The sequence below is a fragment of the Hyperoodon ampullatus genome (genome assembly GCF_949752795.1).
Source record: "Hyperoodon ampullatus genome assembly, chromosome: 15".
In the NCBI taxonomy this organism is placed as follows: domain Eukaryota; kingdom Metazoa; phylum Chordata; class Mammalia; order Artiodactyla; family Ziphiidae; genus Hyperoodon; species Hyperoodon ampullatus.
The window spans coordinates 17,008,096-17,034,679 of NC_136928.1; the positions used below are offsets into that span (position 1 = coordinate 17,008,096).

At 41.2% G+C, this 26,584-nt stretch overlaps 2 protein-coding genes and 1 long non-coding RNA gene across 3 annotated transcripts in view; 2 read left to right on the top strand and 1 right to left on the bottom strand.

The window, feature by feature from the left end:
* The window catches only part of LOC307063997, a 61,762-nt gene extending 44,049 nt beyond the window's left edge, over nucleotides 1-17,713 (top strand). Inside the window, exons 4-6 of the long non-coding RNA XR_013811267.1 lie at nucleotides 13,559-13,684; nucleotides 15,785-15,854; nucleotides 17,197-17,713. This is a non-coding gene — a long non-coding RNA (uncharacterized lncRNA). The remainder of the gene's footprint in view (nucleotides 1-13,558; nucleotides 13,685-15,784; nucleotides 15,855-17,196) is intronic.
* LOC307063992 (lipoyl amidotransferase LIPT1, mitochondrial-like) lies at nucleotides 8,280-9,659 on the top strand (the record flags this gene model as incomplete). Its single annotated transcript, XM_079720406.1, has 1 exon — nucleotides 8,280-9,659. Exon 1 carries the CDS (start codon nucleotides 8,538-8,540, stop codon nucleotides 9,657-9,659), a length of 1,122 nt encoding a protein of 373 aa, XP_079576532.1. The 5' UTR covers nucleotides 8,280-8,537.
* LOC307063993 (MIT domain-containing protein 1-like) lies at nucleotides 15,999-26,558 on the bottom strand (the record flags this gene model as incomplete). The annotated part of the gene is made up of 7 exons (XM_079720407.1): nucleotides 15,999-16,201; nucleotides 16,302-16,362; nucleotides 17,111-17,226; nucleotides 18,064-18,150; nucleotides 18,234-18,370; nucleotides 19,991-20,092; nucleotides 26,408-26,558. The coding sequence occupies 7 exons, from the start codon at nucleotides 26,556-26,558 to the stop codon at nucleotides 16,106-16,108; spliced, it is 750 nt and encodes a 249-aa protein (XP_079576533.1). The 3' UTR covers nucleotides 15,999-16,105.
* Between the last annotated feature and the right edge of the window lie 26 nt (nucleotides 26,559-26,584).

Sequence of the window (26,584 nt, forward strand, 5' to 3'; positions counted from 1 at the left end):
CTTTATAACAAAGTGAATCAGTTATACATATACATCTGTTCCCACATCCCTTCCCTCATCCATCTCCCTCCTTCCCACCCTCCCCATCCCACCCCTCCAGGCGGTCACAAAGAAACGATTTCTAGGAAAAAAAAAAAAAAACAGCTAGATTCATGGTGGTTCCCTGGGGGAAAGAGCTTGGGAGCATGGGTTTTGGGCATACCTGTTTCTAAGGCAGACAGTTCCATTTATGGAATGAAAAAATACAAATTTTGAAGTTATATACAGAAATGGTATCTGAAGCTATGGGAATGAAAGAGGTTGCTTATGGTGAATGTATAGTGTGAGACAAAGCAACTACAACACTTAGGAGCTGGGCAGCGCAGGGGGAGCTGGCTAAGGGGACTGAGGAGTTGGCAGAGTTGGTGGAAAAGCAAGACAGGATAATGTCAAGATTGCCCACAAAAGTCTTTAAGGTGGAGGCAGTCAGCTGAAAGTGTAGATGAGGACTTGAAAGGTCCAGTGGATCTAGCAACATGAATGGCACTAGTGACCTTAGCAAAACCACTTTTTTCTTTAATAGGGACTTGGCTCAAATATTTACAGACTGGTTTTTCACCTCCATGAATGTCCAACAGGACATTTGATAGTGTGTTGGACGCTGAATTTGGGATGTCCTTCATTGTATGTGATGCCCCATGCATTGCAGGATGTCAAATGTCATAGCACAATCCAGTCATTGAGATGATAACAAACGCAAACGTTAATTACTCTGATTGAGAACTACTGCTGCTAAGATATCAGAGAATTGGAATCCCAAAATCCAAGCCAAGCCATAGTTTTAGCAGCACACCTGGGAATGGAAATCCACAAAGACTTCCTGGAAGGGGTGGAATGGAACAAGTTTAATCAGGACAACAGCCTCACTTAGGTGTTTATTTGTTTCATGGAAGAATTCTACAAGCAGAATCCTAAAGTGAACATTTTGCAGAGTTCTGCCGTTGTTTCTGATGAGAAACTTTCCATATAAAAATAATACAGTTCCGGAGAAATAAGGACGTTAGGAGACCTTAGATTCAACATACCTATAAAATAAGACGTATAATACATGCATTGGTATTGCATCTAATGGTGTTGTCATTGATGCCAGTCACAATAGTTATCATTTACTGAGCTGTTGTGTAAGTGGCTTAGTTGTGATTCCCTAGAAGCTGCTTGAGACAAGGACCCAGATGCACATGATTTTTGAGAGTGTGCTCTTTAAGGTAAGCCTGTAAGGGAGTCAGGGAAGCAGAAGGAATCATCGAAGAATGAGCGCTCAGATAAATTCATGGCCTGACTCACAGGGTGCTCTGGAGGGATTATACTGCAGAGTTGTCCCACTGTCCCACTTTGAGGCAAGAGGTGGGACTATTGTAGCCCTAGGCCAGTCAGGCATTGGTTGCCGCCTCCAAGCCAAAGTCGGCAGGCTGGTGGGCAGGGAGGCAGGGTGAATCACTCTGGTGTGCCTGTGCCTGCTAGCTCCTTCATTCACACCAGCTGGAGAATGGATGATGAATTAAGGGTAAAGGGGACCTGGGTGGGGTGCTCACAGTCTTTATTACAATGCCAGACACCTAACATTATTTCCCTTTTATTTTGAAACAATCTCAAATTTACAGCAAAGTTGCAAGCATGGTACAAAGGGCTTTCCCTCTCCTCCCAACCATTTGAGAGTAAGTAGCTGACCTAATTCTCCATCATCCTTGAGTACTTTTTTAATGATTTACAGAATTTTATTATTTAAAAAAATTTTTTTAATTGAGATATAATTGACATATGACATTATATTAGTTCCAGGTGTGCAACATAATGATTTCATATATATTGCAAAGTGATCACTGTAAGAAGTTAACATCTATCAACACAGTTATTTTTTTTTCCTTGTGATGAGAACTTTTAAGATATATTCACTTAGCAACTTTCAGGTATACAGTACAGTATTTTTATAGTCACCATGCTGTCCATTTACATCCCCAGGACTTACTTATCTTATAACTGAAAGTTTGTACATTTTAATCATCTTCACCCATTTTGCTCACCCTGCAAAAAGCACTTTTGGTGGAATAACAGGACAGAATCCATGTTGGAGTAGGTTGGAAAACAAATGGGAAGTGAGGAAGTGGATACTGGATGTGTAGCAACTCCACAAAGAAGCTCAACTCTGAAGGGGAGTAGACAGCATGAGAGATGGAAGATGAGATGGAGGTCGTGTTTGAGTGTCAGCAGAAGGATCGAGTGGAGAAGCTGAAGAAGTAGGAGAGGGATTAAGGATGACCACAGGATGGAAGTCTAGGAGCAGGGAGGACGGATCCATTCTTGAAATACACTTCGGTAGGAAATTAGGGGGGGGAAAATTGTACCACCTCAGATTCCAGAGAAATGGAATTTAGAAAGATGTAATATAAGCAAAGGGCAACAGAATTGCGTGGCTCTTTTTAATGATAACTTGGAAAACTCCTACTGGGACTAACTGCACGGAATCCATTCCCACCTGCATAATCCAAGAAAGACTAATTACTGAGAGTGACTTCAATCAAGAGGGTAATAGTAAATAAATAAGGAGCCACTGTGTCTTTATTGTAGCTTTATATGGAGCCCTGGTCATCGTATCGGCATCACCAAATTGTGAACACTGGAGCTTCTTACTCCAAGATGCAAGCCTTGATGGTTTCTATTCTAAGCCAAAAGAGAGATTGATTTCTGTGGAAGACTGAACCAGATGAGCACAAATTCTTTGGGCTCCTTTCATCAAGAGGTGGGGTCCATTTCTCCACCCCTTGACTCTGGGCTGCCTTTGCTGGTGCTTTGGACAACAGAATGTGGCCAAAGTGCTCCTTCCAAGGCTAGCCCTGACGGGAGGTGCCCCATCAGCCAGCCAGCACCAGCCGCCAAGGGCGTGAATAAGGCCGTCCTGGACCACCCCGCTCAGCCAGCCTGTGCTGAGTGAAGGAAGCCACGTGAGCAAGCCTTGACCATATAAATGTTAGAATAAATCGTTGTGTTAAGCCACTGGCGTTTGAGGCAGTTTGTTACGCAGCTATAGTTACCTGGAACTTTGCCTGTCGGGGGAATTTCCCATCTGGCTAAGTCACAAGAATTTTATTGCCAGCTGCACCGAGGGACACCCCAAGTGGTAACGTTCATTGCCCTCAGTGTGTGTGTTCTCCAACCCACTTCTTCCTACCTGTTACCATCTCTGTATTGGGAATACCAGCGTTTATTCCTTTAAATGCCATTTAACTTTTAAAACCGATTTTAGTTTCGTCCCCTTCCAAGTGGAGTTGCCTGCCCTTTGGACTATGAGACGTGCAAAGCCCCGCGCAATGCCTGGATGTTCAGTAAAGAACATCCGACCCGACTGCTCTAGGTACCAAGCGGGCTCCTCTCCAGACTGAATCAACCCCGCTCCTACGTGTTCCCCGCTAACGCTCTGGGCTGTCACGCAGGGAACCTCCATCTGCCCTGGGGCTCTAGGACTTTCCATATTATTGATACTATTATTCGAACGTGGGCGGCGTCCCTGCCTCTCCTCTGGTTCGGCGCCAGCTCGGCCGGTCGGAAGGACCCTCCGGCACCCCCCGGCCCCGCCCCCAGGCAGCGCTTCCGGTGCCCCGCCCTCCGCGGGCCGGGGTGACGGGCGGGTCGGCTGCGTGCGCAGCAGGACGGGACTGTGGGTCGCACGCGTCCTTCCCCCAGGGGGCTGCGCGCTGCTTGGCCGCGACCGGAAGCCTCAGGTGCGTGAAACCGGAGGCGGGGCAAGGCGGGGCGGGGCAGGCAGCGTGGGCCCCGAGGACGGGCAGCGGGCGGGGAGCTGAGACCCTGGGGCGGTGCGCACGGCTGGCGCTGCAGGCCCTGAAGTGTCCGGTCAGAGCTTGGGAAGACCTAGCTCCACGGTTAGGAACGGATTATCCGGAACACTGGAGGGTCAAAAAATTAGACATGTTGGGTGCCAGCCCTGTGCGCGCCCACCGAGAACCAAAAAGGCGAAATCAAACAGGCACACGGCTGTCCTGAGACTGGCTAAGTTCTGTACTAAGAGGTGGCAAGATGGCAAGATAAAACTTGGGGAGGATTTTTTGAAGGAGCTGGGCCTGCCTAGGAGGGTAGGTGGGGTCCTGTTTTTTGCTTTCTGTTCGATGATGGAGAAGCAGGTTTGGTAAATGCAAAGTGGTGGTAGAAGTGTCCCCGCCACCCCTGAACATGGAAATATGATTGTCCTCTGATTAAAAAACGCTAAAAATGAATAATTAAAAGGTAAGAGTAGAGATATGCTAAGTTAAAGAGACAGAATTTTATCAGGCCTTCAGGACTTGACAGTATCCTGCCAACTAAAAAAAGACTGTACGTCATGCAGCTGGAGGTCTGATCTGTTTTTGAAGCATGGAGTAAAAGAGAGGTGCGCCTGACCGGATGAATCCAGGCCTCCTCTGGGAGAGACAGGGTGTCCTGGCGTTAACAGTGGGATCTCTCCGGAGCCCAGGAGCTGAGAGAGGCGCTTTCCTCAAGGCTCATTCCACCATACAGTGAAGTCGTATAACTCCATCCTTTTGTCCGGATTCAGTATTCACCAAGCAAACTTATGATGAGAGGGTAGTTGGACAGGCCGATCTGAATATCCGGTTGATAGCCTATAGTTCTCTTTGTAAATTAATAAATTGGCATTTAGGTTTTCTCAGACATCCCTGTGTTCCCACTTTCTCTCACTCTGTGTGTGATTCTTTCTCGTCCTACGAGGCTCAGTGGAAATGTTACATCCTCACAGGGTCCTATTTGTTTATGTGTTCAGGTGCCTAGAACAGTTTCTGGCACATAGTAGGCGCTCAGCCTAACTCCCTCGACGTTCAGTCTGCTTCTCTCTTTTTTTTTTAATTGGAGTATAGTTGCTTTACAATGTTGTGTTAGTCTGTGCTGTACAGAAAAGTGAACCCGCTATACGTATACATATATCCCCTCTTTTTTGGATTTCCTTCCCATTTAGGTCACCAAAGAGCACCGAGTAGCGTTCCCTGTGCTATACAGCCGGCTCTCATTAGCTGTCTGTGTTATACGTAGTCGTGTGTATATGTCAGTCCCAATCTATCCCACCCCCCCTTTACCCCTTGGTGTCCATAGGTTTGTTCTCTACGTCTCTGTTGATATTTCTGCTTTGCAGATAAGGTCATCTGTACCATTTTTCTAGATTCCACATATATACGTTAATATACGATATTTGTTTTTCTCTTTCTGACTTACTCTCAGTCTGCTTTTTTGGTCACTTTTTTGATGAAGCCTAGCCTGACAACCCTATATGAAATTGCAGCCTGGGGACTTCGCTGGCGGTTCAGTGGTTAAGGCTTGGTGCTTCCACTGCAGGGGGCATGGGTTCAATCCCTTGTAGGGGAACAAAGATCCCGCATGCCTCGTGGCCAAAATGAATGAATAAATAAATAAATAATAAATTAAATTAAATTAAATAGCAGCCCAGTTCCTCTCACATACACGTTTCCTACGTTCCCTTTCCTTTTTCATATGGTCCTCATCACCTTCCTGGATTTGGTTTACTGAGGAATCCCAAGTGCCAAGAACAATGTCTGTTGCGTAGTAGATGCAAGCTCTCTTGAATTAATATCTTTGCTGTGTTTCACTCACACCGTATCCACAATGCCTGGATGAATACAGATATTTTGAGCACTATTAATACATTAATTGGATCAATTCTGGAGCCCTTAGTTACCATCTCTTCAGCTCTGTGCCATTGGCTGCTGGTAGCCAAAGACTCTTAAGTTCAATGCAGTCAAAACGGACCAGGTATCTTCACCCCATATCTCCTCTTCCTATGAAATCTGTCCTAGGAAATGTCACCTCTTTCCACCCATTTCCCAGGCCAGAGGTCAAGGTATGCATAAAATTAATAAAAGAGGTAACATCCTGTGTACTTTCTATGTGCCAGGCACTCTCATAAGCACTTTACATGTATTAGTTCATTTAATCCTGATATGAGTCCTGTCATTACCCACATATTACAGATAAGGGATCTGCGGCACAGAAAAGTCAACTAATCTGCCTTAGCTGGGAAGAGACAGAGTTGGGATTTGAATGCTGGCTCGTAATCATACCATAAAGGACCCTTGACTTCCTTCTCTCACCCTCACTGAACCAATTACCAAATAGCAAGATTCTCCCTGCTTAAATCTCTAGGCAATGTCTCTGAAGTATACATCTGTAAAACTCTTCAGCACCTCCTCATCACCCTCAGGGTGAAGTTCAAGTATTTAACATGGATTTTTTTTTTTTTGGCCGGAGGCTTGTGGGATCTTAGTTCCCGGACCAGGGATCAAACCCATGCCCCCTGCAGTGAAAGCACAGAGTCCTAACCACTGGACCACCAGGGAAGTCCCTAACGTGTATTTTAAGTCTCTTCATAATCTGATCTCTACTTCTGCCTCCTTATCTCTTGCAGCTCCCCATTCCTGCACTCTTAAATACCAGCCAATTGAATTAAATTCTTCGAATTCTTTGAATGGGTCTTCTTTTCCTCCAAGCTATTGTACTTTGTTGGAATACTTTTCCTTACCCCTTCTATGTCTCAACTTCAATGTCACTTCCAATCATGAGAGGGTTAAATGGCCTTCTAATGTACTTACCCTGTCATAGCACTTATGACACCGTATTTGAATTATCACCTTCCTTGGATTTTAGTGTCTCCCACTAGATAGTGAGTTCCTTGAAGGCAAGGACCAGTCTGTGACCTTAATGTTCTTGTGTCCATCCCTTCTCAGTGTCTGCTACCCTCGTTCAGGCCCTCATTGTCTCTAACTGGGACAACTGCATGGGTCGGTTAAACCGTCTCCCTGCCCCTAGTCTATCTGTTTTTAATCCATGCTCAACACTGCCAGCAGAAGCAGTTTTGTATAATGGCTGACTTAACACTTTCCCACTTAAAACACCTCACTAGATCCAGCTGCTTTTAGAAAAAGGCCAAATGCTTTAGAATTACATGAATTTGTCTCCTCCCCTTCTTTATTCTACCTTGTGCCTAGTAGGCACTCCATAAACATTTGTTCCGTGAAGGAGGGACTGTATCAAATTGGGTCAAACAGAACCAAGAACAAAGAGTTTAACCAAAGAAACGGCATCTGGCTGCAGAGGCTTCCTAGGACAGCACAGCCAGAGATTTCAGCGGAGCTGGAAGACTGGTAGTGGAACTCCTTTGAGGAGGGAGTCCCCAAGACATGCCTTACTGTTGGAGGACTCTCTGTCTTTGCATTTGCCTGGAACATGCTACTCCCATCAACGTGGTAAAAACCATCAGATTTCGAGACTCAGTTCAAGTATCCCTTCCTCTGTTACACCTCTCCTGACCTTTCTAGATAGAGTGTAAATTGGTTCAGCTTTTCTGTAGCATTATTTATCAAGATATGTCAAGAGTGATGAAAATATGAAGACTTGTTACCCTAGGAATTGTGCATCTAGGATATAACTACAAAAGAATGTGGCCTAGTTCTGGGCTTTAATAACCCAGTCCTTCCCAGGTCTGTAACCTAAAGGAAAATTATGACCATTCTAAGAAATGAAATCGGAATAGAATGGTTTCTTTACAACCATAACTAGTCAAAATACTTCATTATTATAGCTAGTATTTTCAGCCTTTTCATCAGCACTGCTAACACAAATAATGTGTAAAGTGTCAAAACATAATAAAATTGTTCCTAGCCTTTCTATTTAACCTTGCTACTCTGACCACCTCTCCCCTGACTTCAGGGGGTCCATCCTAATTTAATATTGATCTAAATAAAACAGGCTGCCAGTAAACATGTATCTCAAAGTTAAATAGGAATTATTTTTAAAGTACTACAAGGACATAATTAAAGCTTTTCAGACAGATGTTCACGAATACATTGTTAATAACATAGAAAAACTAGAGACAATCTAAACTTACAAACTGAGAGATTGGTTGAGTAAACGGTGGTGTTATCTTGACAATGGAATGTAACACGACATTAAAACAGATGTAAAAATAGGTTTAACATTGAATGAAATGAGTATGGATCCACTTTTGGTGGGGAAAAGTGTGTGTGTGTATTTTACACATGCACATAAAAAAAATGGGTACACACTGAAGTGTTAATTGGGATTTTCTCCGGGTGGTCATGTTATGGTTTCTTTTATTTTGCTCTTTTTGCTTGTCTGTATTTTCTCATTTTTCTCAAATAATGTGTATTACCTGTGAATTCAAAATAATTTGTTTGTCTTTGAGATATATTACATAATATATTTTCAGCTTTATTATTTGAAAAATCTGTGCCCTTATTCCATTTCAACTAAAACAGTTTGAGGTTTGTATCATTTATTTCCTTTGAGTACTCTGTTGTACAATTTTTGCTAAAGACTAATGATAAGGCTAAAAGGCAAGAAAAGCAACCAGACTGGATACTTAAATAAGTTTGGATTAAATAACCAAGAACTGATAGCTACAAACTAGAATTTAATTTTCTTTTTCTCAATCATTAATTTGTTTGTCTTCCATTTTTAAAAGCATGCTGATCCCATTTTCAATGAAGAATTGCTTCCAGTTACTTTGTAACCTCAAGGTCCCAGCAGCTGGTTTTAAAGACACAGTTAAAAGTGGGCTCATTTTACAGTCAGTTTCCAATGATGTTTACCAAAACCTGGCTGTAGAAGACTGGATCCATGACCATATGAATCTAGAAGCCAAGCCGGTTCTTTTCTTTTGGAGGAATTCTCCCTCTGTTGTAATTGGTCGGCATCAGAACCCTTGGCAGGAATGTAACCTGAATCTGATGAGAGAAGAAGGTGTAAAACTAGCTCGGAGGAGAAGTGGAGGAGGAACAGTCTACCATGATATGGGTAACATCAACTTGACTTTTTTTACAACCAAAAAAAAGTACAATAGGATGGAAAATCTAAAATTAGTTGTGAAAGCTCTGAAGGCTGTCCAGCCGCAGCTGGATGTGCAGGCTACCAAAAGGTTTGACCTTTTACTTGATGGACAGTTTAAAATCTCAGGAACAGCTTCCAAGATTGGCCAGACCGCTGCTTATCACCACTGCACTTTGCTATGCAGTACCAATGGGACCTTCTTGTCATCTTTGCTGAAGAGCCCTTACCAAGGGATCAGGAGCACTGCCACTGCGAGCACACCTGCCTTAGTAAAAAATCTTATGGAAAAAGATCCCACTCTGACCTGTGAAGTAGTGATAAATGCTATTGCCACAGAGTATGCTGCATCTCATCAAATCGATAATCACATTCACCTAATAAACCCAACAGACGAGACACTGTGTCCTGGAATAAACAGCATAGCCCAAGAACTACAGGCCTGGGAGTGGATATATGGCAAAACTCCAAAGTTCAGTGTAAACACTTCCTTCAATGTGTTATATGAACATTCACACTTGGAAATTAAAGTATTCCTAGACATAAAGAACGGAAGAATTGAAATCTGTAATATTGAAGCACCTGACCATTGGTTGCCGCTGGAAATACGTGACAAGTTAAATTCAGGTTTTATTGGTAGTAAATTTTGCCCAATTGAAACGACTGTGCTTACAAGTATATTACATAGAACATGTCCAGAAGATGATGAACTACACAGTAAATGGAATATGCTCTGTGAAAATATTAAGGGAATAATGTGATTCCAAGTAAATTTCTTAATATTGACAGTTTCAATGAGAGAATTTAAAATGTTTACAGTACATTGTATGTCTCTTAAAAAAAAAAGATCTAGTCTCCTTCAGTAACTTCTCCCTATTTGAAATTGTCTATCACCTATCCTAGTCCATATCTTCCATTGACCTCTAAGATACTCTCTCTCTGTCTTTATTGATTTTAATAACCTGGCTGCATCTCTATTTCACCTCCTTTCTCTGTTACCATCTTGGGGTTGTATACCATATGGGACACTCTGACCTCAGAGTTAGTTCTCTTTCTTACCACTAGGGAATATAACCTCCGCTTCTTGCCACCTGATACCTTAAACTCTAAAATTCTCCCATTTCGTTGTTTCCTTATCCTTCCATCCTCTCCCATTAAATCAAGCTTATTGCACTTTTCTAAGCCGATAACTTTTCCTCAGTCTCTTGCTTCAACTCCATTTCTTACCAGCATTCTCATTTGTTTCTCTTGACCTATCATAGCCACCCTTTTTTTTTTTTTCCAACAATTGATTTCCACTCCTAATACCCAGATGGCAGGCAATGCTTGAAGAAAATTCACATCATCTATAGTTTTCAACTTGTATTTCTTTGTTCTGTTGGTGCCAGATTCGACTCACCTGTTGACTCCCCCTCATTCTTCAGAGGCCTTATTCATAAATGTTCCCACTCTTCCTAAGCTCAGAATTCCATTACTCTTAATCTGGTCACAAACCTTGATTTATAATTTGAGAGTGGAGGCTTTCAGAAATGAGCTCCTTCAGCGCCCCCATGTTCTCTACTTCAACTTTTCTCATTTCATTCAATCTCAAAGAATTGGCTTGAGAATTGGCTTGTGGCTTTTCTCTCCAGCCTGTTTGTGCTTTGTATGTACTGTCAGTTATTTATCTCCTTTATCTTGCCTAACTCTCTCTCGACTTTTACTGGATCTTTAGCCTTAGTGAATAGACACGCTCATGTCTCCCCTTTCCCGAAGACTCCTGCTCAAGGCTTTACTCTGTTTATCTCCTACTCTGTTTATCTCCATCACTTCATTGCCAAACTTCTTCAAAGGGTACCACCACTGCCAACCATTTCCTGTCTCTACAGTTCACTCACATACTCCTCTTATTTCTACAGTAGTTCCTACATGTTTATTGAGTGTCTACTCTGTGCCAGGTACTTTGCTAGTTGTTGGATGTTCATGGTGAGTGAAAGCGACATGCTCACTGAGCTTAAGAACTGACAGTTTATAGTAGTGGTTTCAAACTTTTTAGAAACTGGAGTAAAAAATGTATTTTGTACTGTGCACCAGCACACACATATGTTGCCTATACCTAACAAGTTTCACAATACGATGCTTATCCTTTACTACTTACTTATCTGATATTTTATATTCAATTTTATTTCTTTAAAAATTGACTTTATGACCCATTAATAGGTCAAGACTTGAGTTTTTTAAAACTAGGGAAAGAAATCAGTAAATGCTTACAAAGTGAGAAAAGTATGAAAGAAAAGTCCAGGCAGTTAGACAATACGGGCTCCCTAGCTAGAGCGATCAGGGACCTGACATTGAAGCTGAGCCCTGAGGAATGAGAAGTGGAGCAGGCAGGAGAGTAATACGGATTTACCGGTTATCTATTGCTACGTAACAAACCACTCCAACACTTGGTAGCTTAAAATAACAACAGTCATTTATTCAGTCCAAGATCAAGGTGACAGCAGGTTTGGTTTCTTCTTTTTTTAAAAAATTATTTTTTAATTTGGCCACACCTGGCAGCTTGTGGGATCGTAGCTCCCTGACCAGGAATTGAACCCGGGCCCCAACAGTGAAAGCGCCAAGTCCTAACCACTGGACCGACAGGGAATTCCCAGGTTTGACTTCTTCTGAGGCCTGTCTCCTTGGCTTACAGGTGGCACCTTCTTGCTGTGCCCTCACACAGTCTTTCCTCTGTGTGCGTATCTGTGTCCAGATGTCCATTTTTTATAAGGACACCAGTCATATTGAATTAGGGCCACCCTGAAGATATCATTTTAACTTATTTCTTTGAAGACCTTATTTCCAAATATGGTTACATTCTGAGGTACCAGGGGCTGGGATTTCAACGTGTGAATTTCTTGGGGGGGGGCTGCGGTTTGCACAATTCAACACATAACAGGGGTTTCAGGACTCAGAGACCTTCAGACATCTTCGCCTGAAACAACCAGTGTTTGGCTATCACATTAATTTCAGTCCTCTTAGGAGATCTCCTTTCATGTATCTCAGTGGATCCAGATCCCATCCTTGTTTCTGAGTGGCTGTGGGGAGCAGGGGTGGACATACAGGGTTTTGCTGCAGCTGGTTCTCTCAAAGTGGGAGCAGGGTAAGGGAAGGGGATTTTTCAAGTTGCTCCTGGGACAAACACAGGTGCCAGGCTAGCTGTTCTTCATCTGAGGCAGGTTTCATGGGCAGGCCCCATTGTTCTTTGCAATATTAAATACCAAGTAAACACAATTCTGAAGGGGTTGTTCATGGGCCCGTTTTTAAGCACTACATTTGTCACAACAACTGAAAATTATTTTCTAAGAAAGGTATAAAAACCCTGACATGATGTGCTTGGTGCCATAAAGCAGCCATGATTTTCTGATACCCTTTGTTTCTCGAGAGAGAGGATGACATCAGGTGAAGGCTGTTAAGGGCTTCAGGTTCCAAAAGGGAAATCTGACGGGCATTCCTGGAACACATGGATTAAAGGCATGTTTTGCAGGTCGATTCTGCAGAACTTTCTGTATGTCTGCATATGAGGATGAAGGGGAGGGAGGAATCAAGAATGACTCCTAGATTTCTTACTTGAGCAACTGGACGGATGGGGGTACATGGGAGCAGTGGGGGAGTGTGTATCCAAAGTTCAGTTGGGGCCTGTTATGTTTGAAATGCTTGTGTGTTTCTGAGATGCCAGGTGAAATGCCAAATAGGCAGCTGAATATGTGAGATTAGAATTCCAAGGAGGAGTCTTGGCTTAATAGGAGTTGACAGCATATAAATAGTATCATATATCATGAAAATGGATAATTGTGGACTTTTGTAATTCATCTAAAGTTTAAAGTGTTTAGCATCCAAATCCCCTATGTTTGGGGAATCCTCCAACTTACAAATCTTGGTGGGAGGTGGAGCCCACCTTTTGGAGGAGGCCATCAAGAGGATGTGACCGCCAGTTGTCCTTCAAACTGGACCCAGGCAATCAGAGGCTCCTAACCTCCTCCCCTGTCCTTGGAATGTATGTTCTGCCCACTGTACCTGTACCAGGAGCCCACCAGGTCTGGCTTAACTCAAGCTTTCCCCTGCTGCCATGCAAAGCAGGCTGCCACCGTAAGGGCATTAGAGAAGCTGAGTACCATTTATGGATACCCTTGTCCAATAGACAGTGACTGGGCAGTCACATTTTAAAGGTCATGATATGCAAGTGTAAAACAAAGAATGTTGCCCACCATCCAGCTCTACAAGGCTCAAGTCATTAGCCACTGCAGTTGCTGACTGATGGTGCACCCTGAGGAATTCAGGACAAAAAACAGGATGAGAACATTTATGCTTTGGAAAAACGGGCCCCTTAGATAGTTAGATATACCTCAGGAAGATTTTTAGAGAACCCAGATTCTTGCATCTTCGCATACATAGAAAAAGCACTAACATCAGTAACTAATATATCTGTTCCTCATGACCAGCACTAACCTTCTACTGAGATGTATACTTGACTGCACGGTTTCCCTGGCCAAAATTACATATATACTGGCTTCTTCCCCTGTGTCTTGGGGAGCAGTCCCCTCTGGGCTACCAAGAGGCTGTTTCCCAGGCTATAGTCCTCACTGAGTTTTCCGAATAAAACTGAAACTAACAACTCTTATGTTGTGCCTTTTTCTTTCAGTCAACATAAGATTGGGTGAAGGAACATGACACTGATGGAGGTTCTGTCTCTCCTACAAGCTACAACCAGCAGAGTCGGTAGAAAGGAAGAATGAAACATTAAAGCAGCAGATTGAATTACTAACAGGTAAAACCCACCTTGGCCAGATGGACTAAAGTACTATCCCAGGCTTTAAGACATTTGAGTGATCAAACAGTAGGGCCTGTTGCCCCACAGGCCAGATGGGAGACCCTTGCTTAGACACACGATACCCACATTAAGGTATGGAAATTGCAGGAGACAGCCATTTCCCTCTCACTGTGGATCTACAAGCTATGCTGCTGAGAACACCAAGCCCCATCACACCTGGGAAGGGAGTTTGCAATGGGATTTGTAAAGGAACGTCCCACCAAGATGGGTGAGTTACTTTGCATCCCTGTTTGAGGAGGAATGACTCATTCTCCACTGGGATGCTGATGTCCTGCTGCAAACCAGACCCATCCAGGTACTACACCTGGAACAGAACACACATCTTTGAAAAAGGGGAGAAGGTGGGAGTCCTGGTCTGGCAGTTCCTGCCCCGTCCATCTCCTCACACCTGATAGTGCTTCCTCCCCCAGCCAACATGGAAGGTACACACAACTAGGTCAAGTTTCTAAAGCTGCAGCCACATTAACATCTAATTATCAGGCCACAAGTGTAATTCTTTTTTACTTATTTATTAATTTTTTCCCCACAAGTGTAATTCTTATAGGGGAAGACCTCCCCATACAAGTTCCTACTAAAAAAAAGGTTACTATCTAGTACCTAGTTTAGGAGAACTCCAATATTTAAAAGGTAGGGTGGAGGAGAAGCAAAGTGTGTTCCATGGAAGTTGAGATTCAAGAAGGGAGCGGCCAGGGACTTCCCTGGTGGTGCAGTGGTCACCAATCCGCCTGCCAATGCAGGGGACTTGGGTTTGAGCCCTGGTCTGGGAAGATTCCACATGCTGTGGAATCCTAAACCCATGCGCCATAACTACTGAGCCTGTGCTCTAGAGCCCGCGAGCCACAACTACTGAAGCCCGTGCGCCTAGAGCCCGTGCTCCGCAACAAGAGAGCCACTGCAATGAGAAGCCTGCTCACCGCAACGAAGAGTAGCCCCCGCTTGCCGTAACTAGAGAAAGCCCGTGTGCAGCAACGAAGAGCCAATGCAGCCAAAAATAAATAAAATGAAATAAATTTTAAAATGGTGTGAATTCAGAACACAATGATAAAAAATTCCAAAAAAAAAAAAGGGAGTGGCCAGCTGGGTCTAATATACTCCTGAAACAAGTAACATGAGGGTTAAAAAGTGTCCATTGGATATGGTGGTATGGAGGTCACTGCTGACCTTGATAAGAGCAATTTCAGTGGAGTGACTGGGTAGCCGGATAGAAGTGAATTGAAGTGTGAATAGGTGGTGAGGAAAGGGGAAAAAACTGTATAGAGAACTCCAAGAAATTTGTTCATGAAGAACAAAGAAACAGGGTGTATCTGGATGGGAATGTATGTACCGCAGGAACAACCCAGTAGACATTGCTCAAAGGACCAAATCCTTGGTCAGGTCAAACTTGCTGAAAATGTGGCAATATTCCTTATACGTTAGGACTATTAACCCTTTTCCTATATGTTGTAAATTTGATCTCATATGTTTTTAACTTTTTTATGGTTCCCTTTATTCAAGTTTTAAATATTTATATGATCATTTGCTCTTTACTTTCCTTGATAATTCCTGGGTTTTGTGTTATGCTTAGTACATTCAGTGGAGTTAAAAAAAAAGTGTTTGGATATTTCATTGCATTAGCTCTTTAACCCATTTAGAATAATTTCTCTATGTGGCATAAGGTAGAGATCTAATGTTACCTTTTGCAAACTTTTATTGGCTAGTCTACTCGTTTCCCACTAATTTGAAAGACCTTTATTATCTATTATGTGCCCATACACACATCCACTTTCTCTCAGGTGTGTTTCTGGATTCCTTATTCTGTCCCAGTGACTTATCTGTCCATTCTTATGCCCAAACATTAAGATATATATATATATATGTATATGTATATATATATATATATATATATGTAAATGTAAATAGGTAAATGTCTGCTAAAGACACTTAATTGTAACAAAATTATCGGTGGTTATTTTTTTCTGGTTGTTAGGCTCACAAGCCCATCTGTCTCTTAAGAGTACTCTAATTCATGATTTTTCTTCCTGGACTCTACATTCTCAGGGACAAGATTATAGCATCCAATTCATCTTCTTAATAGGTGCTCATTACGTGTTGATTCACTCTCCAACAGGCAAGTAGAGAAAATCTGGTAAAATGTTTAAATTAACCATATGACTTGAAACACTATAACTCTACTGAGTAATATATTTATAAAAATACTTAGGATTGGTCACACAACTGAACAATGAATCCATAAATTAGTAGGAATGTAAAAGTTTATTGTTAAATTCATACATTATAGGAATGATCTGTCCAAAGTAAAAAAAAAATTGAATATTCATTTAAAATAGAAATATATTATGTAAATTAGGCTACTACCCATCATATTTTTTGTGTGTGCTTATTATGAAAAATGTCCACTGTTGTTTCATGACATGGTCTTAAATCAAAATCACAATATCCAAGGGAAAAACGACTCTAAGAAGAGAAGAAAAGAAATTCTTTAACAAAAAGGACCAAAGCCATTTTGTTAAAGTAAAAAGAGTGCTACACAGTCACTCATAAGACTATATCCTACCTGTGGTTTCTTAAAATAATCAAGTCCCCTTCCGATCTTAATCATCCAACCATTGTTGAACCTATTGAAATTAGTATATAGTATTACATTCCAGACATTTAAGTCAGACAATGACCAAAGCTATAATGTACTAAGTGTCAGCTAAATTTCCCCCTAACAAATAAAATCACTTCCTCCAGTGGCAAGAGTTGAACCAAACCTGGGTTTACCTATGGGCTGTGTCTACAGTGAAACAAAACATCCATTAGCTGATAAGGAGTTTAACAATTCAATTAAACCTTCCTCCTGAATTTCACCTTGCTGATAAAGCTTCCCAGTTCTGCTAAGAAGTGGCTTCCAAGTGTACTCAGGCAGACTGTGGTGATGTTTCAGGGGTTCCCCTGCCTAGAGGTGGGGGACATAAGCAGGGGGAGCCCTGGCAGGCATGACACAACGTCCTGTCATGCCTACTAGAATATTTAAAAGACCATGAGAAGTAAAACCACATTAAATAAATATTAGTATCACTAGAAAAGGAAATTATCCCAATGCCATAACACTGTGTATAGCTGAATGACAGAAAAGTACTTCCTCTTCTCACATGACACAGAACATGTAAATTTTATTCCATTAGGAAATAGGAAACTCACATACAGGACAAAATAAGCCAGATTTTTTTTTTCTTCAAAAGTGAAAAGATATGAAAATTGAGCTTTATTTAAATCTTTAATATTTAAATTGAATATTGTATGTAATTATATATAACTTATGAGAAATAAAAGTAAGTATTTTTCAACTGCATAAAAATTAAAATATTACTATACACTAACCTAATTTCCCGGTCGTGTATCAAAGAAGAGTATTCTAATTCCAACTGCACTCCATGATTCCTGAGTGACTCTCTTATTTCTTCCAGGCCACTACTTTGCTGTTCTTTCCCACTGCCCTGTTAATAGGAAAAATACAACTTTTTGCCTCAGTTATTAATATTTTAAATTATTCCTAAACAATGCAATGTGTATCATAGGTGAATTAAAATGAAAAGATTCTATACTAGTTTCATTGTCCATTATTGCAAACAAGCAACCGAAGAAGATGAAGTAGTTTAAGAGCAACTGTTTTTATCAAAATAATTGTTTTTTTCTCTAACGTGAACATAACACAACTCTGTCCTATCTCCTAAAATGTATTTTATTACATTAGCATTCTGTGGCTTGGCAAATCCGTAAATATTTTTTATAATTTCTAGAGATGCATGTTTTTTCATAGTAAATTTCTCAGCATGGCACAGGACTCGTTTACTAATAAACCCAGATATCTTTAGTTTTTCTGTAAAAGGAAGTGAAAGTGAATAAACCTATATTCAATTAAAGAATAAATAAAATATATTTTAATGGTGCTGTTTCGTTATTCAGATGGGGCTTCCTTCTTCTCAAATTAATCATAGAAATATGAATTCTTTAGAAGCATTCCTATTTAAATCAAAATCAAGATGACAGAAATTGTCAATAATGCAGACAGTGTGATTGCCTCATAGAATATCCAAGAAACTGAGAAACTACTTGAACAAGAGAGTTTAGCAAAGTGGCCAAATACAAGATATGACATACTGAAATCAACAGCATTTTTCCCAAGGTGTTTTATGCCGGTTGTTAGAGAATAAGTTCATTCCCAGTGAAACAGCTCTAACTGAAGCATGATGTCCAGGTTTGCCTTGAACTACACCCTGCAACTGAGTAAAGTTCATGACATTAAGAGACAGTAAATGCCTTCAGATACCTACTTCATCCAGAGAGGTGAGGAGATGAATAGTTTTTATCTTACATGTTCTTTTAACCAGCATCTCACAAAATCGAAGGAAGTTATACAGCTGAAAGACATTAGGAGGCGTTATTACTAACTCGTACATTTAAAACAATAACGTTTCATCGTACGGGAGTACATTTCACCTACCTGATGAGTGTGTCTAATGTAAGGATCTTCTATCCAAACTTCCGTAACTGTTTCATTCAGGTATTCTTGAAAAAGTGACTCATAACTGAAACCTGTTGCATTCTCTTCTATTTTAATTTGCTTGTGATATTTTCCAGCTACAAAACACAAGCTTCAATAATAAAATCAGGGACTACTTCCTTTCTTTTTAGACATACTATATTTACACCCAGTAATAAATCAGCATCAGATACAAGTTAATTTTTTTTTAACTCGTGCAGTCAGCAAACATTTTCGAATGCCTACTCCATGCCAGGCACATTGCAAGGTGTTACACATGCAAAGGTAAATTCCATGTGGGATTTTTTGCCTTCAAGGAGGCCGGGCAAGTGGGAAAGTCCAGAGATTTCTTGGAACAGGTTCTTGAACTAAATCCTACAGACCAGGCAGTTTATTCAAGAGGGAACCGTATGTATAAAGATACCTAATATTCCTGCCACCATGAGTAGAACCACAAGCTATGATTCAGTGGCCATCTGGTCCTTCTCTTCAGATTTAAGTCTTTCTATGACTTGCAACTGAATAGCTGAAGTATTAAATATATAAATGCAATATAATATGGAGTCTAGGAGTCTTTCTTAGAACTTGTAGAGACTGTGTTAAGCAGAAATTTATAGGACTTCTTAATAACCCAAGCCAAAGCCTAGAATGCCACAGCGTCAGCAGGGTAGTTCCATTGTTTTTGTTTATTCAAAATGGCTAATTATTGAATAAGTTATCGAAGACCTTTACGGTTTTTTTTAAACATATGACCCTTAATGATAGTTCCTAATTTATATGGTGGTTGCATTTTTAAACCTTGTTTGAAAACCGGTAGCTTGGATTCTGTTCCTAATATTTCCAAAGATAGAATGTTACCAACCGTGCATCGGTTTTCAAGCCAAGCTAGCCACACAGGTTAATTTAACCCACAGTATTCAAACCACAATGCTGATGGTACTATATTTCATCCAAGTTTTAGAGGGAAATTGCATTGTAGATTTCAATTTGGGGTGAAGGAAACAATTTTATTCCCACTCAACAGAGGACCTCAATGCGGGTAGTCAGGGTGTGCGCTAGTACAGAATACCAGGAAGAGGTGGGGAGAGGGCTGGAGTAAAGAGCAGCTGAGGGCCGGGGGCACTGGGTTTTTTGAGGGCAGTAGTTCCACTGACTGTAGAAAGCAGCAGCTGTGCCCTTCAGGTGGCAATGGCCATTTGTTTCTATATGTTTGTAAACTGGATCCTCATGAGTAGAGAACCAATTATAAATAGGGAACCATACCTCCTGCACCTCTAATCATTAGAAATACCTAACTCCTGAACTGTTTTGACTCACAATGAAAATCTCAAAGAAGTCCCAGGAGTTTCTTGAGCTACTTTAATATTTGGGTCATTTTATAAAGGGAAATACAAATAAAATACAGGATTTATATTCACTATTCCTCTGTAGTATTATTGAAACTGGAGTCTACACATAAGCTTCACGGGGATCTATGAACTCCTTAAAATGGCATGCCAAGTTCTGCAGTACGTCGAGCTGTCCTCAGATTCTCAGGAGGGTATCTGACCCCCACCTTCCCCCGACCAGGGAAGAAAAAGGTTAAGAACAGCTCGTGTGCAGACGAAAGGAAATGCAGAGTAGACCTGCAAGCTCCAAAGGGCACAGCCAGAAACACTGGGTGAAATGGGCTTTATCACAATAGCACATACACACACTCTCCAAAACAGCCTCTTTACCTTCTTTTTCTTGATCCAAGTATTTCTTTATGTTTTCTGCTCTATCCATGTAGTCAGAAATTCTTTTTCTGAGATTACATTTCTTTGTTACATCTTTGGTGCCTACAAATTTAAAAAATACACTTTCAAGTTTCAAAACAGGCTTCCCATTTGGTACAAGCAGTATTTCCCATTTCCCAAGTTTTCCACGGATTTCCTGTCCTTTGGCATGGTCTGTCTTGGTCCTAAAATGCACAAATAATAGGCCCAAATTTAGCTTGATCATGTAGGGCCTTCATTTTTTTCACTAAGCATTTGAAGCAGCTTTATTTAGGAGTGGGGACTCAGACACCGTGTCTCACTGCTGAGACTTCAAATCTGGTGAGGAAACAAAGGTGGCTTATTACATGTCACTGAGTCTGAGCACTATTTTGTCCTAATTACCCATAAGTTTGAAATCTAAGCATAATCAAAAGAGAGCAAACAATCAAAAGAGAGCAAATAATACCTATCTTTCTTCCAGAAAACCAGTTTCTGTTCTAGACTTCCCCTTTATGGTTTATGCTGAATCATTTTCCCAGCCACCCCAAAAATGGAAGGTATTTTTGAATATACATTATCAAATAAAGTCTTACTCCAAGCCCCACCCCCAATCAGTCACCAAATCAATTCTTGGCTCCTTCCTTCCTCTCTTTTAATATTGCTTTTATTTTCCATTATAATTTCATTTTTAAACCCTGAGTTTTAAAACATTTTATTTTGAATTAACTATGTATTTATGGAAAAGCTACAAAAATGGCACAGAATCCCTTCACCCAGATGCCCCTAGTATTAACATATCACACAACCATGGTACAGTTATCAGAGTAAGTAACTTAATATTGACATGACACTTATTAGCTCATCTACAAACCTAAAGAAAGTTAGTGGGAAAATTCGTTTTCTGGTCCAGGATCCCACATACCATGTAGTTGTTATGTCTCTTTAGCCTCCTACGATCTGTAACAGTTCCTTTAGTGTGTCTCTGCCTTTTATGACCTTGACATTTAGGAAGAGTACGTGTGGTCAGTTATTTTGTAGAATGTCTCTCATTTGGGGCTGTTGTGTTTTCTCATGATTAGACAGACTGAGGTTATGCATTTTTTTAGCAAGAAAATCACAGAAGTGTTGTGCCCTTCTCAGTGGGTACACGATGTTGATGTGTCTTATTCCTGGTGACACTGACTTTGATCACTTGGTTAAGGTGGAGTTCACAGATTTCTCCACTGGAAAAATCACTATTTTCTCTTTTGTATGGAATCACTATCTTGTGGGAAGATATCCTATCTCTCTCCACTCTTCATCCGCTAATTTTAGCATCCGTTGATGGTCTTTGCCTGCAACAATTATTACTGCAGTGTTTGCCAAATGGTGATTTTCTATTTCCATCATTCCTTTTTAATTTATTAATCGGAATTCCACTGTAAGGAAGAGCTGCCTCTGCTCTCCCATCTACTTACTTATTCAACTAATGATTTATATCAATATGGACTCATGGATATATCTTTTATTCTATGGGTTGTAATCCAATACTATCAATATTTTCTTGCTCACATTTTCTTGCTCAAATTTTAAGAGTTCCATCATGTTGGCTCTTTGTCCTTTTGACGTAACCCCTCATTTTTTGAGCACTTCCTTACTTTTTGGTGCAAAATGTTTTATTTTCCCTGCCCCAGCCCTGGAATCAACCATTTCTCCAAGGAGTGCTGGTTCCTTTTATTGGAGAATGGTATCAAGAAATCATATTTTGGGTACTAACTGCTACTCAGGGAGTCTTATCACTACCTCTAGACTCTTTCCGTCAATGCAGGTAGAAAGTACGTGGAGGTTTACTAACACACACATACAACTCTATTTCTATGTCTGTCCATCTGTATCTACATTAAAAACCATGAATTCATGCTGATAACTTTGATCCCACAGGGTTCATTCTAGCCTTCCTCCTTTCCTTACCTGTAACTTCTTTTATTATCCACAATATATTTACTGGCTTGTTCAAGCCTAGTATAGACATAAAATAGTTTGAGAATTCCTAACCCATACTGTTGTGAGAAAATAATTTACCAATTAAAATAATACAATGTTTGTATACTGTTCACTTTGTCTTTAACTTTACAGAATACAGCCAAAATACTATTTTCCAAAGATGCTTAGGTTACCTATTTCTTTCGCTCTCCTTTATGTGTAACAATTGAATAACTTAGAGAAGTTATTCACTCCCTCCTCATCCTGCTACCCTACTCCCATTTCCCCTTTCTTTCCACCTCTTTCCCACCCACCACATATTAAGTAATTAATTTCATTAGTTTCTGGTTTTATCCTTCCTGTGTTTCAACAAATGAGTAGACACATGAAAATCTTCTTATATCTTTGTCTTTACATGCAGGTTACCATACTATAGCTACTCTTTGTCCTTTGCAGTTTTCACTAAACAGTATATCCTGGGAATCACTCCATATCACTTGACAAAGATCTTGCTCAACCCTCTTTACAGCAGTATAGTACTCCACTGTTTGGCTGTACCATGGTTTATGCAACCACTCTCCTACCCAGGGGCATTTAAGTTGTTTCCAACACTTTGTTGATATCCATATAATTACTGAAATCTTTCCCTTTCAAGTTCTTCTACTGCCAAAATTAATATCATTTAGACCCCCACTTTCTCATGCCTATACTACAGTAGCATAAGAAAATCTTAATATACCCATATATCATCCATAAATATCTTGTGGAGAATCCTGTTTTTTTGTCCTAAGGTGATATGAGAACTCATACTCTTCCACTACGTTGATATATGTGCCTCTAAACTCAAAAACTTTGAACTTTTTGTCAGGATTCAGCATTTTACGGACTCTTTACAAAGAGGCAGTATGAAAAGTGGTTAACAGCAAAGCATCTGGAGTCAGGCTGTTCTAGTTCAAAACTTGCTTTGTCACTTTTGCCTATGTGACCTTGGCCAGTTATTCAACCTCTCTGCAACCTCATCTGTAGCACAGAAAGAGTAACAGTACCTTAGAGAGTTGTGGAGATGATTAATTATGAAAGAGACTTGCATGTAGGAAATACTCAATAAATGTTGTCAATATGATTATCATCTACATAATTTTTTCCATACACCTCCCTCTCAGCTTCCTTTAGAACATTTTATCTAACATCTCTTTTCTTAAGCTCTACTGTTACTGTGCTCCTGCCTATAAATATACTCTATTTTCCCTGTCCTCTACAAATATAGTACTCCTTTCTTAATCATCATCCTTGATCAGAGTTTGATACTATAGACCCATTCTTCAAACATGCCTTGGTTTTCCAGGCTTGAAATCATACAGCCATCTTCAATTCCCATTCCAACATCTAATCATGTGCCAGTGCCAGTAATTCAATGTCCAAACTGTCCCCTCCCTTTCCTAATACTGGTGTCACCCCCCTGGTTCATTCAGGCCCTTATCACCTCTCGTCTTGACTTCTGCAGGAGCTCCTTAATTGGTCTGCTTGACTTCAGTCTTCAGGTTAATGTCTCTCCTACGCTCTTGCCATATTCACTCATTTACTCAAGAAATATTTACTGAGAACTTACCACATGCCAGGCATTGTTCTAAGCACTGGAGACGTAGCAGTTAAGTCCTCCCCTATCATTCAAATGAGAGGAAAGACAACAATAAAAATAAATTGGTAGGACTTCCCTGGTGGCACAGTGGTTAAGAATCCGCCTGCCATGCACGGGACATGGGGTCAATCCCTGGCCCGGGAAGATCCCACATGCCACGGAGCAACTAAGCCCATGCGCCACAACTACCGAGCCTGCGCTCTAGAGCCCGCGAGTCACAACTACTGAGCCCGCGTGCCACAACTACTGAAGCCCACGTGCCTAGAGGCCATGATCCACAATAAGAGAAGCCACCGCAATGAGAAGCCCACACGCTGTAACAAAGAGTAGCCCCCGCTCGTCGCAAGCAGAGAAAGCCCACGCGCAGTAACAAAGACCCAACGCAGCCAAATAAATAAATAAATAAATAAGCAATGGGAAATTCACAATAGTCAAAAGGTAGAAGCAATCTCAGTGTTCACTGGCAGATGAATGGATTTAAAATAAATAAATAAATAAATTGGTAAAACACGTATGTTAGATTGTGCTAAGTGCTATTAAATAAAATAAAGCAAGGAAGAAGGATAAGGGAGTCCTGGCATGGGGGTTGTAATTTTACACTGGGGTCAGAGAATGTCCTCACAAATAAGGTGACATTTGTGTAAAGACCTGGAAGAGGAGCGGGAGTAGGTCATGCAAATATTTGGGAGAAAAGCATATTCCTAAGAGAGCCGAGCCCTGAAATGCAACTCTCATTACATCACTCCTTTGTAAAAACTTTAAATGGTTTCTCCTTGTCAATGGAATGAGTTAAAATCTCCTAGCAGGGCTTCCCTGGTGGCGCAGTGGTTGAGAGTCCGCCTGCCAATGCAGGGGACACGGGTTCGTGCCCCGGTCCGGGAATATCCCACATGCCGCGAAGCGGCTGGGCCCATGAGCCATGGCCGCTGAGCCTGCGCGTCCAGAGCCTGTGCTCCGCAACGGGAGAGGCCACAACAGGGAGAGGCCCGCGTACCGCAAAAAAAATAAATAAAAAATTTTAAAAATCTCCTGGAAGTCAAGGCCATCCGCAGTGTGCTCCAAGCCCCAGTCTACCTTTAATCTTTACTTCTCACTCTTTCTCCACAGACCTATGCCAAAGCGAACTGAACCACTTATTTGGTAAAACAGTACAGACAGAATTGGAACACTTTCAGCTGCATTTCTGAAATTCTACTCATCCCTCCAAAACCCCTATCAAAAACCACCCACACCTTTCCATCCCCCAATGACTGTTAACTGTTTAAATCCTCATTGCACTTGTCCATATGGCTCCTGGCACTTCTTCCCTGTGTTAGAGTTATTTGCACTTACATCTTAACCTGCAAGATCACGTCACTGTCTCTCTAAGCCCCACAGGATCAGTGGAGCACACAGGCGCAGAACTCCTGTGATGCTGCTGCTTCAGCGTCGAACAATGTACACCATCTCTCTTTCTGAGAGTCAGTATAGTAGAGTCTTTAAAGCCTTGGCTTTCAACTGTGACTCTACCAATTGTGGCAGAACTGGAAAGCGAACTTTATTTTTTATGCTGTAAAATGAGGATAACATCACCTCCTACTTCATAAGGCAATCGTAAGAATGAATTGAGATCATGCTTTTAACGTGCTCTGCACACTGCCTGGCACTCAGCACTTACAAATGATGTTACTCTCATTATCATCACCATCATCACCGTCATCATCATCATCATCATCATATGGTCCCTGCCCAAGGTAGAGTTTTACCATTCTGAGAAAAGTGCTGAACATTGAAAAGCAGCCTCTACTATCTCAAAGCTTCTGAAACAAATCAGAGACACTCAGGCTAAAAAGCACAGAGGGGAGATCTGAGGCCAGACTAAGAACCCCAGGGGCTGGGGAGCAGGGGCTGGTCTTAAGTCAATTTAATACATAATTACTAGGTGTTTACTACCTGCCAGGGATTGTATTGGGTGTTAAGGGTTATCTGTGTACCTCTCAACATTCAATAACCATGTAACACAAAGTCTTAACTGTCTCCTCTCACAATCCTATACATTTCTCACACCGAATTTCAGTATACCCATTTCTCATAAAAAAAAAAAATCTTGTTTTTAAACTTTTAATGAAGGGACTTCCCTGGCGGTCCAGTGGTTAAGACTCCGCGCTTCCATACAGGGAGCGCGGGTTCGACCCCTGGTCCGGGAACTAAGATCCCACATGCTGCGGGTCACGGCCAAAAAAAAAAAAAAATGTAATGAAAATGTTTAATGAGAAAAGTAAGGAAAAGGGTGTAACGAACACCCTTATTACCCAGCACCTAGATTTAAAAATTGTTAGCATTTTGCCATACTTGCTTCAACTTTCTTTTAAAGTAAAATCAAATTCAGACATCATGACAATTCTTCCCCAAACACTTCTTCAGGCTACATCTCTAAAGTTAAGAACAGATTTCGAAAAATACCAGACTGCCTAACAAAGTTAATTTTAATGCTACCCAATCCATAGTCAACCTTTCCAACTTGATCCCAAAATGTCTTTTACAGCTCATTCAAACCCAAATCCTTTCAAGGCTTATCTATTACATTTGGTTATGTCTCTTAAAATTCTAGGATAGTAACCCCTCTTTTATTGACGTCATCAATCTACTAAAGATATCAAAGAAATCAGTCCACCTGTCCTGTAGACTACCCTACGTTCTGTATTTTAAGGCTTTCTCGCTGTGCACAGTAAGCGTTTTAATCTTTCACTGCCGCCCAGACACAGCAGATTGCAGCTCCTTTTCCTCTAGTCCTCCCTCCGCGGCTCACTGCTCACCTTTCAGAACCTGCAGGAGCATATCAATCCCCTCCTGGTAACACACCAGAGCCTGCGGGTACCGGCACTCGGACTCTAGTTCCAACGCCCGCTTTATCACAGTGACTGCAGCTGTGCTTCCGGAGTCCTGGCCCAGGAGAGACCCCGCCATAATGCCAGAAACTCCCTTCCGCCACA